At 38.0% G+C, this 15,000-nt stretch overlaps 1 protein-coding gene across 1 annotated transcript; it reads right to left on the minus strand.

Moving 5' to 3' along the window:
• Positions 1–2,669: 2,669 nt before the first annotated feature.
• fis1 (fission, mitochondrial 1) lies at positions 2,670–12,415 on the minus strand. Its single transcript, XM_059019141.1, has 5 exons — positions 12,283–12,415; positions 10,291–10,423; positions 9,310–9,386; positions 8,960–9,065; positions 2,670–3,208 (listed from the first exon to the last, which is right to left on the minus strand). The coding sequence occupies exons 1-5, from the start codon at positions 12,325–12,327 to the stop codon at positions 3,114–3,116; spliced, it is 456 nt and encodes a 151-aa protein (XP_058875124.1). The 5' UTR covers positions 12,328–12,415; the 3' UTR covers positions 2,670–3,113.
• Positions 12,416–15,000: the final 2,585 nt, after the last annotated feature.

The raw sequence follows: 15,000 nt of genomic DNA on the forward strand, positions 1-15,000 counted from the left end.
CTTACAATCGTTACAAGATATCACATTATTTTTACATACAATTCCCCATTTATACAGTTGGGTTTTTACTGGAGCAATCTAGGTAAAGTACCTTGCTCAAGGGTACAGCAGCAGTGTCCCCCACCTGGGATTGAACCCTCGACCCTCCGGTCAGGAGTCCAGAGCCCTAACTGCTGCTGGTTATGGTTATATATGTGCTTTGGCAACACAATATTTTTTGTCATGCCAATAAAGCCAATTTGAATTAGATAGATAGATAGATAGATAGATAGATAGATAGATAGATAGATAGATAGATAGATAGATGACATGATAAAGAAATCGATATACACTTGAATGTTTGAATTCTGGGATCACAGGGACTGGCCTGTTTGAGTTTCTGACAGTAATATAATAATAATATCATCAAGCGTCGGGTTTTATTTCTTTATGAGAGATACCGGCATGCTTCACTGTGTCAGTTTCACTGCAATCCAGGGCCAGTTTCGGTAATTCAACACTATGGGGGCTGAGCTCCATTGTAACCTCCATCATAAAAGCTTCTAACAGAGAGATATACAGTGCTTTACAATGCTTCCCTATGCTTTACCAGACCTCTCTGTGCTTTACAATGCTTCCCTATGCTTTACCAGACCTCTCTGTGCTTTACAATGCTTCCCTATGCTTTACCAGACCTCTCTGTGCTTTACAATGCTTCCCTATGCTTTACCAGACCTCTCTGTGCTTTACAATGCTTCCCTATGCTTTACCACACCTCTCTGTGCTTTACAATGCTTCCCTATGCTTTACCAGACCTCTCTGTGCTTTACAATGCTTCCCTATGCTTTACCACACCTCTCTGTGCTTTACAATGCTTCCCTATGCTTTACCAGACCTCTCTGTGCTTTACAATGCTTCCCTATGCTTTACCAGACCTCTCTGTGCTTTACAATGCTTTCACTGTGCTTTATTACACTTTGCTGTGCTTTTACTATGGGGAACCGTTTTCTTTTTTAATTATTATTATTATTATTATTATTATTATTATTATTTATTTCTTAGCAGACGCCCTTATCCAGGGCGACTTACAATCGTAAGCAAATACATTTCAAGTGTTACAATACAAGTAATACAATAAGAGCAAGAAATACAATAACTTTTGTTCAAGTGTGACAAACCACAATTCAATAATACAGCAGGTAATAGTGATAGTTACATCAGGATATGATTAAATAGTGATAGTTACATCAGGATATGATTAAATACAAAGTACTACAGATTAAACACTTGGCAGATTACAGTATTCTGAAGTACAGGATTAAATGCAGTAAAATAGGGGGCAGATAAGAGCAAAATAAAGCACATTTAAATGAAGGGTGATAGTGTCCCAGGATACAAACAGAGGAGTTCTACAGGTGCTCTTTGAAGAGGTGAGTCTTAAGGAGGCGCCGGAATGTGGTCAGGGACTGGGCAGTCCTGACATCTGTAGGAAGGTCATTCCACCACTGTGGAGCAAGGGTGGAGAAGGAGCGGGTTCGGGAGGCAGAGCCAGTCTTCTAGTGCAGGCGGAGCGGAGAGGTCGAGTGGGGGTGTAGGGAGAGATGAGGGTCTGGAGGTAGCTGGGTGCAGTCTGGTCAAGGCATCTGTAGTCTAGTACAAGAGTCTTGAACTGGATGCGAGCGGAGATCGGGAGCCAGTGGAGCGAGCGGAGTAGTGGAGTAGAGTGGGCGATGATTATAATAGTAAACAGTTTTTTCTTTTTCTATACTATTAAACTTGTCTTCTAACTTCCTGTACAAACTCTGGGCTTTGTCTGTCGAATTAATGATTGACTCAAGAGAAGTGACCTTGTTGCACCTCTGTCTCTCGCTCTCTCTCTCTCTTATCTTATCGTGTTCCCGTCCGGTTTTGGAAAAAAGGAAGAAGCTGTCTATTTTTTTATTTGCACTGAGAGATCGATGGCCAGGGAGTTTTTGGAGTTCGGGCCAAAGTTAACACACAATCTATACAGCTCTGTTGTGCTAGATTTGCACACTGCTGTCCATACCCAGACTGAACCTGGTAGACAATGCAGCCTTTTAGAACCGGAACTCAGAACCTCAGAACTGTCTCCGTGTTCTTAGAACACGCCTCTGCGAGTCGCTCAGGTTTTCATGCAGGCAGGTACAGACAGGAGATGAGGGACGCCTCTGGAGGGGGTCTGATAGATTTGCACACGGCTGTCTCTGTAGGTTTGCCAGAGATCAAAAAACGTTCTTCCAAGCTCAGGAGGTCAAACAGCCAGACTCCTTATTTTTATACCCCATATAAAAACACATTGTCTTGAATTTCTTACCAGACTTTCTTACTATTGCTGAAACTACAGAATAACCTCCCAGCACAGGCGTCAAACAAACGAGCTCCTATTGGAAGTGACTCTGCAGCAGCAGCAGCAGTTGTTGATGATGCAGAGTTCACCTCCCTAGTCTCTGTGAGTCGCTTTGGATAAAAGCGTCTGCTAAATGACTAAATAATAATAAAAATAATAATAATAATAACAACAATAATAATCATCCAGGATGCAGTGTGCCATTAATTTTTTTTTTTTTTTTTTTTTTAAGGGTTTATCAGTTCTGAAAAACTCTAAAAAAAAATAAAAATAATTCCAGTTAAATAGAAATTGCTAAAGCTGATTAAATACTAAATTATAGTAGACTTGTTATACAATTTTATTTACAAAACACACTCAATTATACATATTTGGCTATTAATGTCTTGCAAAAAAAAAAAAATAGATTTTTTACATTACAGATGTTTTGTAAAAAGCTAAAATAAAACTTATTGGAACATACGCACATATATATATTTTAGTAACATTTCACCCTGCACAGGACAAGCTCGCTATTTGCCCCTCTCTGAATTAAAAGGGCTTGTTTTTTTTTTTCAGAGACAGGTGCTGCGGGGATGGCAATCAGACTCCCGTTGCACAGCCGCTTCACCCGCTCCAGGTTTTTCTAGGAGCTGGCGCAGCCGCGGTGTGTTCGGGTATCAAGCTCAGGCGCGTCTGGTTATTCGAAGTGAAATGCAAACAGCGTGGAGAGATTCGGAATCCTCGGGTCTGGAGCGTTCTGCAGGGGGCGGGGTCTTCCAATCCCTTATTTGGACTTGGCCACAGCCAATCCAATGAGGCCGGCCAGCCCGGCCACGCCCAGGCCAATCCCACCGACTATCGCCATGCCGACAAGCCCATCTGCAAGGTTAAAAAAAAACAACACACATTTCAAGCCACATCGTTCACTGATTACTTATCATTATGAATTACTAATTGTAATATTAGACTGCCCTTGTTGATCTCTTGATTATTATTATTATTATTATTTATTTCTTAGCAGATGCCCTTATCCAGGGCGACTTACAATTGTTACAAGATATCACATTATTTTTTACATACAATTCCCCATTTATACAGTTGGGTTTTTACTGGAGCAATCTAGGTAAAGTACCTTGCTCAAGGGTACAGCAGCAGTGTCCCTCACTGGGGATTGAACCCACAACCCTTTGGTCAAGAGTCCAGAGCCCCTAACCACTACTCCACACTGCTGCCACGCTACTGGACCCTCAGCTGATGCACTATTGCACTGCTAACAAGTCACTGTAGAGATAACTTCTAATCCTAACCTGTTGCATCCTAGTTCATATTGGATTCTAGTAGTGTTATTATTATACAGAGCATCCTAGTTCATATTGTATTCTAGTAGTGTTATTATTATACAGAGCATCCTAGTTCATATTGGATTCTAGTAGTGTTATTATTATACAGAGCATCCTAGTTCATATTGGATTCTAGTAGTGTTATTATTATACATAGCATCCTAGTTCATATTGGATTCTAGTAGTGTTATTATTATACATAGCATCCTAGTTCATATTGTATTCTAGTAGTGTTATTATTATACATAGCATCCTAGTTCATATTGTATTCTAGTAGTGTTATTATTATACACAGCATCCTAGTTCATATTGTATTCTAGTAGTGTTATTATTATACATAGCATCCTAGTTCATATTGGATTCTAGTAGTGTTATTATTATACATAGCATCCTAGTTCATATTGGATTCTAGTAGTGTTATTATTATACAGAGCATCCTAGTTCATATTGGATTCTAGTAGTGTTATTATTATACATAGCATCCTAGTTCATATTGTATTCTAGTAGTGTTATTATTATACATAGCATCCTAGTTCATATTGGATTCTAGTAGTGTTATTATTATACATAGCATCCTAGTTCATATTGTATTCTAGTAGTGTTATTATTATACACAGCATCCTAGTTCATATTGTATTCTAGTAGTGTTATTATTATACACAGCATCCTAGTTCATATTGGATTCTAGTAGTGTTATTATTATACACAGCATCCTAGTTCATATTGGATTCTAGTAGTGTTATTATTATACATAGCATCCTAGTTCATATTGGATTCTAGTAGTGTTATTATTATACAGAGCATCCTAGTTCATATTGGATTCTAGTAGTGTTATTATTATACATAGCATCCTAGTTCATATTGGATTCTAGTAGTGTTATTATTATACACAGCATCCTAGTTCATATTGTATTCTAGTAGTGTTATTATTATACAGAGCATCCTAGTTCATATTGGATTCTAGTAGTGTTATTATTATACAGAGCATCCTAGTTCATATTGGATTCTAGTAGTGTTATTATTATACATAGCATCCTAGTTCATATTGTATTCTAGTAGTGTTATTATTATACACAGCATCCTAGTTCATGTTGTATTATAGTAGTGTTATTATTATACATAGCATCCTAGTTCATATTGGATTCTAGTAGTGTTATTATTATACATAGCATCCTAGTTCATATTGTATTCTAGTAGTGTTATTATTATACATAGCATCCTAGTTCATATTGGATTCTAGTAGTGTTATTATTATACAGAGCATCCTAGTTCATATTGTATTCTAGTAGTGTTATTATTATACATAGCATCCTAGTTCATATTGTATTCTAGTAGTGTTATTATTATACACAGCATCCTAGTTCATATTGGATTCTAGTAGTGTTATTATTATACATAGCATCCTAGTTCATATTGTATTCTAGTAGTGTTATTATTATACACAGCATCCTAGTTCATGTTGTATTATAGTAGTGTTATTATTATACATAGCATCCTAGTTCATATTGTATTCTAGTAGTGTTATTATTATACAGAGCATCCTAGTTCATATTGGATTCTAGTAGTGTTATTATTATACATAGCATCCTAGTTCATATTGGATTCTAGTAGTGTTATTATTATACATAGCATCCTAGTTCATATTGGATTCTAGTAGTGTTATTATTATACAGAGCATCCTAGTTCATATTGTATTCTAGTAGTGTTATTATTATACATAGCATCCTAGTTCATATTGGATTCTAGTAGTGTTATTATTATACATAGCATCCTAGTTCATATTGGATTCTAGTAGTGTTATTATTATACAGAGCATCCTAGTTCATATTGTATTCTAGTAGTGTTATTATTATACATAGCATCCTAGTTCATATTGGATTCTAGTAGTGTTATTATTATACAGAGCATCCTAGTTCATATTGGATTCTAGTAGTGTTATTATTATACATAGCATCCTAGTTCATATTGTATTCTAGTAGTGTTATTATTATACATAGCATCCTAGTTCATATTGGATTCTAGTAGTGTTATTATTATACATAGCATCCTAGTTCATATTGGATTCTAGTAGTGTTATTATTATACAGAGCATCCTAGTTCATATTGGATTCTAGTAGTGTTATTATTATACATAGCATCCTAGTTCATATTGGATTCTAGTAGTGTTATTATTATACATAGCATCCTAGTTCATATTGGATTCTAGGAGTGTTATTATTATACATAGCATCCTAGTTCATATTGGATTCTAGTAGTGTTATTATTATACATAGCATCCTAGTTCATATTGGATTCTAGTAGTGTTATTATTATACATAGCATCCTAGTTCATATTGGATTCTAGTAGTGTTATTATTATACACAGCATCCTAGTTCATATTGTATTCTAGTAGTGTTATTATTATACACAGCATCCTAGTTCATATTGTATTCTAGTAGTGTTATTATTATACATAGCATCCTAGTTCATATTGGATTCTAGTAGTGTTATTATTATACATAGCATCCTAGTTCATATTGGATTCTAGTAGTGTTATTATTATACACAGCATCCTAGTTCATATTGTATTCTAGTAGTGTTATTATTATACACAGCATCCTAGTTCATATTGGATTCTAGTAGTGTTATTATTATACATAGCATCCTAGTTCATATTGTATTCTAGTAGTGTTATTATTATACACAGCATCCTAGTTCATATTGTATTCTAGTAGTGTTATTATTATACAGAGCATCCTAGTTCATATTGTATTCTAGTAGTGTTATTATTATACAGAGCATCCTAGTTCATATTGGATTCTAGTAGTGTTATTATTATACATAGCATCCTAGTTCATATTGTATTCTAGTAGTGTTATTATTATACATAGCATCCTAGTTCATATTGTATTCTAGTAGTGTTATTATTATACATAGCATCCTAGTTCATATTGGATTCTAGTAGTGTTATTATTATACATAGCATCCTAGTTCATATTGGATTCTAGTAGTGTTATTATTATACATAGCATCCTAGTTCATATTGGATTCTAGTAGTGTTATTATTATACAGAGCATCCTAGTTCATATTGGATTCTAGTAGTGTTATTATTATACAGAGCATCCTAGTTCATATTGGATTCTAGTAGTGTTATTATTATACAGAGCATCCTAGTTCATATTGGATTCTAGTAGTGTTATTATTATACAGAGCATCCTAGTTCATATTGGATTCTAGTAGTGTTATTATTATACATAGCATCCTAGTTCATATTGGATTCTAGTAGTGTTATTATTATACATAGCATCCTAGTTCATATTGGATTCTAGTAGTGTTATTATTATACACAGCATCCTAGTTCATATTGGATTCTAGTAGTGTTATTATTATACACAGCATCCTAGTTCATATTGGATTCTAGTAGTGTTATTATTATACATAGCATCCTAGTTCATATTGTATTCTAGTAGTGTTATTATTATACATAGCATCCTAGTTCATATTGGATTCTAGGAGTGTTATTATTATACATAGCATCCTAGTTCATATTGGATTCTAGTAGTGTTATTATTATACATAGCATCCTAGTTCATATTGGATTCTAGTAGTGTTATTATTATACATAGCATCCTAGTTCATATTGGATTCTAGTAGTGTTATTATTATACACAGCATCCTAGTTCATATTGTATTCTAGTAGTGTTATTATTATACACAGCATCCTAGTTCATATTGTATTCTAGTAGTGTTATTATTATACATAGCATCCTAGTTCATATTGTATTCTAGTAGTGTTATTATTATACACAGCATCCTAGTTCATATTGTATTCTAGTAGTGTTATTATTATACACAGCATCCTAGTTCATATTGTATTCTAGTAGTGTTATTATTATACAGAGCATCCTAGTTCATATTGGATTCTAGTAGTGTTATTATTATACATAGCATCCTAGTTCATATTGTATTCTAGTAGTGTTATTATACACAGCATCCTAGTTCATATTGGATTCTAGTAGTGTTATTATTATACAGAGCATCCTAGTTCATATTGGATTCTAGTAGTGTTATTATTATACACAGCATCCTAGTTCATATTGGATTCTAGTAGTGTTATTATTATACACAGCATCCTAGTTCATATTGTATTCTAGTAGTGTTATTATTATACAGAGCATCCTAGTTCATATTGGATTCTAGTAGTGTTATTATTATACAGAGCATCCTAGTTCATATTGGATTCTAGTAGTGTTATTATTATACAGAGCATCCTAGTTCATATTGGATTCTAGTAGTGTTATTATTATACATAGCATCCTAGTTCATATTGGATTCTAGTAGTGTTATTATTATACATAGCATCCTAGTTCATATTGTATTCTAGTAGTGTTATTATTATACAGAGCATCCTAGTTCATATTGGATTCTAGTAGTGTTATTATTATACACAGCATCCTAGTTCATATTGGATTCTAGTAGTGTTATTATTATACACAGCATCCTAGTTCATATTGGATTCTAGTAGTGTTATTATTATACACAGCATCCTAGTTCATATTGGATTCTAGTAGTGTTATTATTATACATAGCATCCTAGTTCATATTGGATTCTAGTAGTGTTATTATTATACATAGCATCCTAGTTCATATTGGATTCTAGTAGTGTTATTATTATACACAGCATCCTAGTTCATATTGTATTCTAGTAGTGTTATTATACACAGCATCCTAGTTCATATTGGATTCTAGTAGTGTTATTATTATACACAGCATCCTAGTTCATATTGGATTCTAGTAGTGTTATTATTATACACAGCATCCTAGTTCATATTGGATTCTAGTAGTGTTATTATTATACATAGCATCCTAGTTCATATTGGATTCTAGTAGTGTTATTATTATACATAGCATCCTAGTTCATATTGGATTCTAGTAGTGTTATTATTATACATAGCATCCTAGTTCATATTGGATTCTAGTAGTGTTATTATTATACATAGCATCCTAGTTCATATTGTATTCTAGTAGTGTTATTATTATACAGAGCATCCTAGTTCATATTGGATTCTAGTAGTGTTATTATTATACATAGCATCCTAGTTCATATTGGATTCTAGTAGTGTTATTATTTGCACTGGCTGTAAACTACACTGTGTTTCAATATGAAGCTTGCATTGTAACCCTGCGCTGCCCTGTAACACCTGCGTGAGTCACCTGGGATAAAGGGGTCTGCTAAATAAACACACACAGACACAAATCATATAGGTGATTATAAGGGAGGTATAGTGAAGCGGTGAGCCGCTGCTTGCCTTTCTGCATGGCTTTCTTGATCAGCTTCTCCAGCTCCAAGCCCTGCGTGTTGGACGGTTCGTTCTTCAGCAGAACGCGGACGTACTTCAGTCCCTTCTCATACTCCTGCAGACCAAAACAGAAGAGATTTGACGTGGAGAGGGGAGAAGCCGAGCAGGGAGGGGCTTTTACAGTTGATTTTTTTGTTTCAAGGTACACCAGGTGTGTGGGAGGCCTGGGAGAGAAGGGTTCAATGTGTAATTAATAAAATCATTAGACCAATTAAGTAACAGAGAGCTCGGGGGGCACTGAGTTTGCCCCCCCCCCCCCCCCCCGCGGTCGGCTGTGGGGAGGGAGAGACGCTCAGTACCTTCAGTCTGTAGTTTGCCACAGCCAGGTAGAACAGATAGTCTCGCTGATCATCTTTTGTCCCCTTGTGCACGAGCTCTGAAAAAAAAAAAAAAAAAAAGCATTTCACTTGTTATTGAAAAGCACACGAGTATAATTTCATCTGCAGGGGATGGGAAATAAGACTCCCGTTACACAGCAGTGTGATCCATTCCTGGTTTTACTATGAGTTTAACAACAAGGCACACCTGCCCTTGTTCCCTAGACACACTGGGGCTGATCAAGCTTGAAGTAAAACCTGGACTGGGCGAGACTGCTACGCAATGGGAGTCTTCAGGGCTGGAAGTAAGACAGCCATTGCACAGCAGTTTGATCCAGTCCAGGTTTTACTACCAGCTTGATCAGCCCCAGTGTGTCTAGGCAACAAGCTCAGGTGTGTGATTATTAAACTCCTATTGAAACCAGGAATGGATCAAACTGCTGTGCAACAGGAGTCTTATTTCCATCCCTGGTATGTTATGAGGCTAAGAGTTTACAGAATTCTGATTAATCAGTCAACACCAATTTGAAATCAATTAAAAACGAATAATAATAATAATAATAATAATAATTATGTATTTCTTCACAGACACCCTTATCCAGGGCGACTTACAATTGTAAGCAAATACATTCCAAGTATTACAGTACAAGTAATAATACAATTAAGAGCAAGATAAATACAATGACTTTGGTTCAAGCAAGTACAAGTGTGACAAAATACAATTCAATAACGGAGTCAGTGATAGTTACATCAGGATATAATTAAATACAAAATACTACAGATTAAATAACACTTGACAGATTACAGTACTCAAGTACAGGATTAAATGCAGTAAAATCGGAAGCAGATAAGAGCAAGTAAAGCGCATTTAAGGAAGGGTGAAAACAGAGGAGCTCTACAGGTGCTGTCTGAAGAGGCGAGTCTTAAGGAGGCGCCGGAATGTGGTCAGGGACAGTGTCTCACCTTCCAGAAGCAGGATGCCCTTGGCTATGTCGTTGGAGTACTTGCTTCTGATCAGGCACCAGGCGTACTCAAACTGGCTGTCTTTGGAGACAGAGCCTTTAGCCAGTTCAGCTGTGTACTTCTTTTCAAATTTCTGAATGAGAGACACAAACACAAGGGCTGTGTTACTTTAGACTAGCTCAACTCCAAAGCGCTTTAGTCAGTGCTGTTTTAATACAGGACCGCGTTAGAGGCGTCCATACACAGGTAATAATATATATAGAACACACGCACGCACCTGTGTATCAGTTATTATTATTAGTTTATTTAGCAGACGCCTTTATCCAAGGCGACTTACAGAGACTAGGGTGTGTGAACTATGCATCAGCTGCAGAGTCACTTACAACTACGTCTCACCCGAAAGACGGAGCACAAGGAGGTGAAGTGACTTGCTCAGGGTCACACAATGAGTCAGTGGCTGAGGTGGGATTTGAACCGGGGACCTCCTGGTTACAAGCCCTTTTTCTTTAACCACTGGACCACACAGCCTCCTTGCATTTGTCCCAAAAACCGCCTATCCGATTGCCTTGAAACTCTGTAGCGACATTATTCGGCCTGGTTATTGAGAGACTCGCATTCTGGGGACACGGGACAGTCTCCCTGTCTGTGTCATACACGTGTCAGGTTTTATTTTTGATCACATGACGTCCCTTTAAAAACGTACGTTGAACCGATTTTAACCGGTTTTCCCCAATTATACTCAGGAAAAGAAATGCTGTTCATTACAAAACAACGTCACGTTAACATACTTTCGCATCTTGTATTATTGAATTGTGGTTTGTCACACTTGAACAAAAGTTATTGTATTTCTTGCTCTTATTGTATTACTTGTAACACTTGAAATGTATTTGCTTACGATTGTAAGTCGCCCTGGATAAGGGGGCGTCTGCTAAGAAATAAATAATAATAATAATAATCTTGATTGATCCCGATTCGCTTAAATTATTATTTCAGAACAGACGCTGAGTTTATCGATGTGTTTTTTTTAACTCGTGTAACAGGATGTCCCGACAGATTATTTTCAGCATTAAAAATACCCGGTCTGGACTGTACCCCGATAGCAAAGTCCAGCATTTAAAAAATCTCCTTAAAACTTGTAACAAACCATTTTTAAAAAAAATAAATCTTAAACCTTTAACAACCACGACTAGTTAACACGCAGTCACAGGAGGTAGAGATTTGGAAAATAAAAAACGAAAAAAAGTTAAATATTTAGATATACGTGCAGCTGTAAAACAATTTAACAAAATGCTATCTAAAATATTTTCAGCTCAGTAATCAGCGATGTAGAAACAACAGCCTCTCACGATGGGTGAAAATGTCAGACCGCTTTGTGTTTTAAATTAGGCATCTTAAAGACTGCGTTTTACCGTGTGTGGCTTAGGTGTACTTTTTCTCTTACTGTTTTAAATTTAATTGCACTTGTGGCCTCATTAAAGTCTTCAAACTGAATTATACGATCAATAATTATATTATTACTTGTACTGTGATACTTGAATTGTATTTGCTTACGATTGTAAGTCGCCCTGGATAAGGGCGTCTGCTAAGAAATAAATAATAATAATAATAATAATAATAATAATAATAATAATAATAATTAATTTGACTATTTCAGTCCCACGCACAGGAAAACAACACTACAGAATTAACGGACGTGTTTCAAAACACATTTGCACACCGCTGTACCTCAATACTGTTAGAGATGAACATTTTTAAATATAGAGGGTCAATCTAAAACATTTTAATGTCACGCCTTGTAATTTAAACGACTCCACGCCCAATCTTTCTGGAAACAAAATAACATCCACACTCGGTCAGAGATATTGACGTCGTCACTTTACAAAACAACACACAATTAATTTCCATTTCGCTCTACCGTCCCCGAAGTGTAAGCCGACTCGGTTCTCGCTGTTCTCCACACCAGAAAACCAGTCTTTTGACAAGAAAACTCACCATTAAATCCTCCGGAGTTACGGTTTCACTAACGACGGCCTCCATCTTCTCGGATCTGCTGACCTCATCTGCAGGAAATACTTGTCGACCTCAACTGCCGGAAATGAGGTAACGGCTTGGCATTCGGGAAATGGAACGCATCGTATAGTTTCCGAGTTGAGGCGATAATTAACCGTGATTTGAAGATCTACATCCCAGTCTTGAATTATTACTTTTTTTTTTTTTTTTTTTAAATAAATAAAGAATACAGGAACGTATCTTTTATGTCTGCACATTGACAATCTTCTTGGGTGAAACTGTAGAACAAACTCACACTAGCCCTGCTGCTGCTGCTGCACCCAGTCCTGGGGTTCAGAGCTCCCCTCAATGAAGTCTGTTATTATTATTAATATTGAAATGATCAGGAGCCAGGAGTTTGAGCAGGGTTACAAACTCACACTAGCCCTGCTGCTACTGCTGCTGCTGCACCCAGTCCTGGGGTTCAGAGCTCCCCTCAATGAAGTCTGTTATTATTATTAATATTGAAATGATCAGGAGCCAGGAGTTTGAGCAGGGTTACAAACTCACACTAGCCCTGCTGCTGCTGCTGCTGCTGCTGCTGCTGCACCCAGTCCTGGGGTTCAGAGCTCCCCTCAATGAAGTCTGTTATTATTATTAATATTGAAATGATCAGGAGCCAGGAGTTTGAGCAGGGTTACAAACTCACACTAGCCCTGCTGCTGCTGCTGCACCCAGTCCTGGGGTTCAGAGCTCCCCTCAATGAAGTCTGTTATTATTATTAATATTGAAATGATCAGGAGCCAGGAGTTTGAGCAGGGTTACAAACTCACACTAGCCCTGCTGCTGCTGCTGCTGCTGCACCCAGTCCTGGGGTTCAGAGCTCCCCTCAATGAAGTCTGTTATTATTATTAATATTGAAATGATCAGGAGCCAGGAGTTTGAGCAGGGTTACAAACTCACACTAGCCCTGCTGCTACTGCTGCTGCTGCACCCAGTCCTGGGGTTCAGAGCTCCCCTCAATGAAGTCTGTTATTATTATTAATATTGAAATGATCAGGAGCCAGGAGTTTGAGCAGGGTTACAAACTCACACTAGCCCTGCTGCTGCTGCTGCTGCACCCAGTCCTGGGGTTCAGAGCTCCCCTCAATGAAGTCTGTTATTATTATTAATATTGAAATGATCAGGAGCCAGGAGTTTGAGCAGGGTTACAAACTCACACTAGCCCTGCTACTGCTGCTGCTGCACCCAGTCCTGGGGTTCAGAGCTCCCCTCAATGAAGTCTGTTATTATTATTAATATTGAAATGATCAGGAGCCAGGAGTTTGAGCAGGGTTACAAACTCACACTAGCCCTGCTGCTGCTGCTGCACCCAGTCCTGGGGTTCAGAGCTCCCCTCAATGAAGTCTGTTATTATTATTAATATTGAAATGATCAGGAGCCAGGAGTTTGAGCAGGGTTACAAACTCACACTAGCCCTCCTGCTGCTGCTGCTGCTGCACCCAGTCCTGGGGTTCAGAGCTCCCCTCAATGAAGTCTGTTATTATTATTAATATTGAAATGATCAGGAGCCAGGAGTTTGAGCAGGGTTACAAACTCACACTAGCCCTGCTGCTGCTGCTGCTGCACCCAGTCCTGGGGTTCAGAGCTCCCCTCAATGAAGTCTGTTATTATTATTAATATTGAAATGATCAGGAGCCAGGAGTTTGAGCAGGGTTACAAACTCACACTAGCCCTGCTGCTACTGCTGCTGCTGCACCCAGTCCTGGGGTTCAGAGCTCCCCTCAATGAAGTCTGTTATTATTATTAATATTGAAATGATCAGGAGCCAGGAGTTTGAGCAGGGTTACAAACTCACACTAGCCCTGCTGCTGCTGCTGCTGCTGCACCCAGTCCTGGGGTTCAGAGCTCCCCTCAATGAAGTCTGTTATTATTATTAATATTGAAATGATCAGGAGCCAGGAGTTTGAGCAGGGTTACAAACTCACACTAGCCCTGCTGCTGCTGCTGCTGCACCCAGTCCTGGGGTTCAGAGCTCCCCTCAATGAAGTCTGTTATTATTATTAATATTGAAATGATCAGGAGCCAGGAGTTTGAGCAGGGTTACAAACTCACACTAGCCCTGCTGCTGCTGCTGCTGCTGCACCCAGTCCTGGGGTTCAGAGCTCCCCTCAATGAAGTCTGTTATTATTATTAATATTGAAATGATCAGGAGCCAGGAGTTTGAGCAGGGTTACAAACTCACACTAGCCCTGCTGCTGCTGCTGCTGCACCCAGTCCTGGGGTTCAGAGCTCCCCTCAATGAAGTCTGTTATTATTATTAATATTGAAATGATCAGGAGCCAGGAGTTTGAGCAGGGTTACAAACTCACACTAGCCCTCCTGCTGCTGCTGCTGCTGCTGCTGCACCCAGTCCTGGGGTTCAGAGCTCCCCTCAATGAAGTCTGTTATTATTATTAATATTGAAATGATCAGGAGCCAGGAGTTTGAGCAGGGTTACAAACTCACACTAGCCCTCCTGCTGCTGCTGCTGCTGCTGCTGCACCCAGTCCTGGGGTTCAGAGCTCCCCTCAATGAAGTCTGTTATTATTATTAATATTGAAATGATCAGGAGCCAGGAGTTTGAGCAGGGTTACAAACTCACACTAGCCCTGCTGCTGCTGCTGCACCCAGTCCTGGGGTTCAGAGCTCCCCTCAATGAAGTCTGTTATTAATATTATA

The sequence above is a fragment of the Acipenser ruthenus genome, unplaced genomic scaffold, assembly GCF_902713425.1.
Source record: "Acipenser ruthenus unplaced genomic scaffold, fAciRut3.2 maternal haplotype, whole genome shotgun sequence".
NCBI classification, from domain to species: domain Eukaryota; kingdom Metazoa; phylum Chordata; class Actinopteri; order Acipenseriformes; family Acipenseridae; genus Acipenser; species Acipenser ruthenus.

Bases quoted from the DNA above. Each gene is read 5' to 3' on its own strand.
- fis1 (XM_059019141.1), bottom strand. From the start codon at position 12,327: ATGGAGGCCGTCGTTAGTGAAACCGTAACTCCGGAGGATTTAATG. The intron at 9,387-10,290 runs GTGAGACACTGT...TTTTTTTTTCAG, and splicing joins GGGCATCCTGCTTCTGGAAG to AGCTCGTGCACAAGGGGACA. The intron at 9,066-9,309 runs GTACTGAGCGTC...TTTGGTCTGCAG, and splicing joins TGGCAAACTACAGACTGAAG to GAGTATGAGAAGGGACTGAA.